Below are 6,180 nucleotides of genomic sequence, written 5' to 3' on the forward strand. Positions count from 1 at the left end.
TAAACCGTTCCTTGTCGATGGAGCCGGTACAGCGCCTGTCTTCATTATCAGCAAAGTAAAAAGTTGTCTTCATGGGATTAGAAAAGGTAACTACCTTTTCACATTTGTAAAACTGAGACATGAGCAACTTGTTATGACTTAAGTCAATAAGAGTAGCTGTGTATCTGGATGATAATGAAAGATGGTAAGTTTATATATAGGTTAAGCTTAGTAAAAAACAACATTGGTAAATAATAAAGATTTGTTTATTCAAAATATGAAGTTGAATACATTTCAAGCCTTACACATATTTAGAAGATCATCATGAGTGACTTCCAGAGACAATGTATATCTCCCAGTGACATCCTGGCCCAATGTATCTGATCCGTCCTCGCAGTAGACTATATTCTTGGTGCTGCCCTTGTCTGTTGTCTGTTCCTTGAAGCGAAGATAGGAGCAAAACGGTGAGTTGTAGCGATGATCTTCTATTGCGTCATCACCTTCTTCCCACTTGAAAAGATTAACTCCACAATAAACGCATTTAGTGGTGTCCTTCATAGCAGCCATTTTGACAAAGCCTTCATCGGCAAGCTGCTTAGCAGAAGGAGTTTTAAGTTTCCATTCGTCAAAGGTCTTTACTCTCACTTCAGGGTTGTTCATGTCTAGCATGGCTGGGTTTTTCAAACACCAATCAGCTAGTTTGTGTACATTGGTTTGTGAACAATAAAATCCTGGAGCATGTAAATGATGAAACAAACACTGATTCTTTTGTTTGGATAGTTCTTCAACGGGAGGAAGTAGTAGAAAATCGCTCGATAGAGGGGGGCCTCCAAGTAGCTCAAGACTGAACACAACTCTTCTGTTCTCTAGCAACTTTTCCAAAACCTTTGCCTTTTCAGTTGAAGCAGCATACAATAGGTTTACATTGCAGCAAATGTCTCTCAGAGATGACGTGAGAGAGCTATATTCAACGTTTCCTGTTCCGAATCCGAGGCCGTGATAGTGTTTACTCAACCACCTGTTATGATTGTCAAACTGTGAACTGTGCCACCCTCCGCAATCATGTTGTGTGCTTGGAAAAGTAGATCTGGATCCATCCTTAGGTGGTGAGAAAATCCAATGTTGTACACATCTTGAATCCAAGTCCAATATGCTCAATTCCTTGATAACCACTGTCTTATCCTCTCCGATAAAAGCACTAAAATCTATGATGGCCTGTTTAATCATGACTGAAAGTTCTAACTCCAACGAAATTCAAGTTGAGACTGAGAAACCAAACCGACAAGAGCGGGCTTTATAGCCTATCCCCACCCCAAATTCCAACACTTTCTGCATGAATCACATTATCCGATGAACCAGGTTAGTGGCTGGCTCATAGCTGAATGACTTGTCGTGAATTATCAAACAATAAGCAGCAGTCCCTGGAGGGAAAGCTTCGCTGGCCTCAAATTCTAAACGAATATCAACAGGGGCTGACCTAAGGGATTCGTTTTGCTTAGAACAGTCAATTACGATTAGTGGTGCATAAGAAATGAAATTTTTAACGTCCAAAAGTGGTTGTGATGGAACATTGTAATACGACTCCTGAAAACGGGTATACATGTCGTAGAGTATAGCGTAGTGGTTCTTTGCAATGTCTAGTTTTAAATCATCATAAGGATAGTTAATAGAGTTTAAATGAAGTTTTATGTTTGATATCTTGCAGTGATCAAAGCATGCGGCAGACTTTTTCATATTGTTTTTGCGATTCTCCTGGAAAGCCACTATGACGTATCTTGGCTTCTCTAGCTGTGATGCCGTCTTTACTGACCAAGATTGCTTGTTTGATTGTGGCAAAGAGGGATACTCATAGAGTTCCCAGCTTCGATACTCTACAGGAACACTCGTTCCCCTTTCCAAATGTCTAAGCAATGCAATTCTTTGTCTATCACTCAAAGAAACGTAGGGAACCCTCCAGCATAGTTTCTCTAGTTTAACTTTAATATCTTCAGGAGTTGTGTCAGTAGCACCACTTGAGGTCCACAAAACTGCATTTTTGTCCCCGGCCGACCTCAGTAGAACAAGCTCATGACGGCAGTTGACAATAACCTTTCTATAATCTTCTGCGAACCCCAGAAGCCTACTTAGCGGTATGCAAAAACTAAAATTTCCATCAGTGTCAGTCACATGACTTTCCAAAGTGGAAGACAACTTATTCACCTCGGTTGGCCAGCCAGAGTTCCCTAAACTTCTTAAAGAGTTCTCTCCAATAGAAGCAAATCCTTTCATTGTAGAAGTTATACCTGGGTTCCTAATGCGATCTATTTCAACTCCATTAATTTCATACCGTATCTCGTCAAACAAAAATGCAAATGCGTTTGGAGTGAACTTTGTTTTTGTAGTTGCTGTATTGTCTGACTTCAATAGCTTTCCCTCAACATACAAATAACTCATAGAAGGCACAATGCATATATCTTGTTGTTGAATTGGTATTCTTATCTCGTCATTGTTGTCTAGTGTGGTAGAAGAGTAAGGGAAATGAGTGTGAAATTCCATGTGAGAAATAGTGTCATCAAATGGGACACTACTAAAAATATCCAGTACATCCATTATTGAAGTATTTTATAGCCCAAGGAGCGTAAAAACCTTCGGTTTGTGTGTGTTAGTCGCTTGGGTGACAAACAAACACTGCTTGGTACTGTTGAGTGTGCACCCAATAAATAGTCGTCGGAGTTATGGGTTTTCTTGACTCTGTCTATATGACCCTTTGATATTCGTGGTCTTAATAAACAGTTTGAAAAATATAAGTAACCCATCTCCTACTAACTGTTCAACTAGGGACCTTCCTCAAGTGTAAACACACTGTAATACGTTCTCCTCTAAAATTCACCAACCTATCGTCCTGGTCTACAATCCGTAGTGTTATGTTACTTATTGCCCTCGTGGTGATTGGAAGGTAAATGATTGTACTGGGTATTTCAACAAGCTTATATCCTGGTGGTACTGCTGGGAAAAACTGATGGATTGTATGACTTTGCTTATTATTAACGAAAGACCCGCCCGCTATGCTGCATTCAACTCTAATCGTGTTTGTCTTAAAAATATCCACAACATTCTTCGAGTAGTGCTCATTTCCAGGTCCTATGACCTCAGAATCGAAACCCAGGAGGCTGCCAATAGAGTTGGGTTGAGAGAAATCCACCTGAGCGTTACATTTCAGAGTAGTTTGCAATGTATTGTTGTTTGTTCCCAAGCGAAAAAAGTACTTCTTTTCCTGTGTAGCCAACATCTTTAGCTTATCCTGTATGAAACGTTCAATATCCATTACTTCATATGTACCAGTAGGTATTTTAATAATCTTTCCATTATCAAAATGAAACTGGTTGTTTGTTTCGTCGACATTTGGTATGGAGTTATAAGACTCGAAGCTAAGCAAACCAACTTCATAATCATAACCACCTTCAAGTTCGATGGGAGGAAAGTAGTCTACTGAAAGAGTAGAAGTTCTACCTGAAAGCATGAACGTCTGAGACATGACTAAAGGGTGGAAATGATAACAACAAATATATATATGTGTACACTGTAATATCATTTAAATTGAGGTTAAAAAATACAAACACAGATGCCCACAGATCTCAGAGTAAGTGTTGACATCCTGATAAGCGGTTCGGTTGTAAGATACGTATTTCCCATTTAAATACTTCTGAAGTTCCAGTGGAGGTATCAAATCCCCGTAGCTGTCAAAGTACCTCACGTAGTCTCCACTCTTCTTGTAGCATACCCAATGAGTACCACTACCATTGGTATTGTCCAAGTTGACTATTGCAGACTCGTTCCTCCATGGACTTTTAGGAAGGTTGTCACGCATAAACACTCCTCTAAAATGGGGGATTTTAAGCTTCCTGGCCCAACGTGTTAACTCAAAATCATACATTGCCCTTCTGGGCAAAATATCTATAAGTTTTTTGGCTGCTTCTGATAAGGTGCCATGTAAATACCAAGTCCTTTCTTATATGGTCTAAAGTACAGGCCCTTGCCATGTCGCAAAGCTACTGCCTCCATAGTTTCGTTATGTCTTTGCATCTCGCTCAGCCGTTTTTTGGCATCTCTAGCTTCAAGCACTGCTTTGGCCACACCAGCAGCCCCACCTGCCAGACTTCCCAATGCACTAAGCCCTGCAAAGATTGGCAGCAATGGTAGCACACCTCCTGACTTGGGAAGTGATAGAATCCGTGATCTACGTCGTAAATGACTGAACGCACTACGCCTCCCTCTCTTCATAGATCTGATGGCGTTCAACGCTGATGATGCTGCCTTTGTTATGTGTTTTCTACTCCCTCTGTTTAATATTCCACCTCTGCCAACAAGATGCATTCCTGATCCCCGCACAGCCGTCCTTGCTTGTCGTAATACATCGGAAAAAGTAAAAGGTTTAAGTCTTCTGCTGCACTTTCTAGTGGTGCCTTTTCTTTTTCGTTTTAGCGCACTTCCACCTCTTGCTGTGCCCCCTTTGGCTAACGATCCCCTACCTAACCTCCTTCGATTTCTTCGCCTAGTCTGCCGTCTCCTCCTCCTCCTGCCTTCGGTTGTTCCGGCACCAAGCTTCAATTTCGCGTTCATTGCGCTTGCAACCGCCCAGGAAGCGAGCCTCTCACCAATAGGAACACCTTTTGTTTTGAACCTTGCCCACGCCTCGTTTGCTAATACTCTGTCAGCAGTGTGTCGAGATGAAAGATCTTTGCTCTTACTGTAGGCAATATCGTGTTGTTTACAAGCTTGATCCAATAGGTTGATTCCTTGATCCTTCCTTTCCAACCTTTCCTTCAATCTTGTACCAGGTCCACAAAATTGGTATCCTCCAGGCAGGTGAAGTTCTAGCGGAAGAGAGTTTATAGCACGATTAAGCAGACCACATCCTCTAGTGATCCTACGCATACTGAGCAGGTCTTACAAATATGAACACCTTATATACGATTCTTCATTTCACTTTTGTCCCCCAGTGTGTGAAGATGAAATTTAAAAAGCACCGTGACACTTTTGTTGTGGACAATGCTGTGGAAAAACTCATTCAATCCACTTCGGATGGAATTAAATCCAAAGAAGTGAAAAAACATAGTGAACTCCTTCCTCAATCCATTCGAGGCATCATTTGTGGTCCATCTAACTGTGGAAAAACAAATTTGATGTTTAGCCTTTTGACTGAACCAAAGGGATTAAAGTATGCTAATGTATATGTGTTTAGTAAATCATTGCTGCAACCTAAATACAAGATGCTTGAACAAATAATGCAAAACCTGTCATGTATTGGTTATTTTTCATTTACTAACAGTGAAGATGTTCCCAATCCTGATGAAGCTAAAAAGGACTCAATAATGATATTTGATGACGTGGCCTGTGATAAACAAGACAATATGAAAGCATACTTCAGCATGGGAAGACATAGAGATGTAGATACGTTCTACTTGATCCAGACGTACACGCGGCTCCCTAAACATCTCCTTAGAGATAACGCCAATTTAATAATTCTTTTCAAGCAGGATGACTTAAATCTAAGACATGTATACAATGATCATGTTAATAGCGATATGACTTTTGATCAATTTAAGTGTTTGTGTCACACCTGTTGGAACAAACACAAGTATGGATTTGTAACCATAGATAAAGATTCTGAAATCAACAAAGGTCGTTACCGTTTAGGTCTTGATACCTATATAGTCGATATATAAAGGGCTCCTTTCAGCATTAATACACTAAACGTTAATCAGAGTGACAGTGAGAGGATGGAGAAGTATGGCAGTGCTCCGATGGCTCTTAGAGCTCCCAAGAAAAGAAAGCTAAGAGCGAAACGAGTAATCCGACGTATAGTGAAGAAATATCCAATACCAAACTTGAAGGAGCGGAACCAAGACAGTGCTAACAAGCACGAACATATAGTAAAAAATGAACTACTTAGACTAACAAATGCTGTGCGTAAAAAGTTTCAACAATTGAAGCATAATGCTGATTATGTTGAGAGGTTGTTAGAAGTGCAAGCTAAACCCATAGTCAAACCCCTGCAAGAGACAGTAGAGAGACGTTTGAAGGAACAGCAGTACTATTATAAACCTGTTAAAAAAGAAGAACTAGACTTTGTGGTTAAAAAAGATGATCAGAGTACAACTATGGATAGAACTTTTGTACAAGACGAAGAAAAGGAGGATGACTTCAATAAGTCCTTAGATG

At 40.3% G+C, this 6,180-nt stretch overlaps 1 protein-coding gene across 1 annotated transcript; it reads right to left on the reverse strand.

Moving 5' to 3' along the window:
- Positions 1-1,317: 1,317 nt before the first annotated feature.
- On the reverse strand, positions 1,318-2,568 carry LOC128996547 (uncharacterized). The gene has a single exon (XM_054421936.1). It carries the CDS (start codon positions 2,566-2,568, stop codon positions 1,318-1,320), a length of 1,251 nt encoding a protein of 416 aa, XP_054277911.1.
- Between the last annotated feature and the right edge of the window lie 3,612 nt (positions 2,569-6,180).

Source organism: Macrosteles quadrilineatus, unplaced genomic scaffold (assembly GCF_028750875.1).
Source record: "Macrosteles quadrilineatus isolate MER2022 unplaced genomic scaffold, UCM_ALF_1.0 Scaffold_6__1_contigs__length_79288215, whole genome shotgun sequence".
NCBI classification, from domain to species: domain Eukaryota; kingdom Metazoa; phylum Arthropoda; class Insecta; order Hemiptera; family Cicadellidae; genus Macrosteles; species Macrosteles quadrilineatus.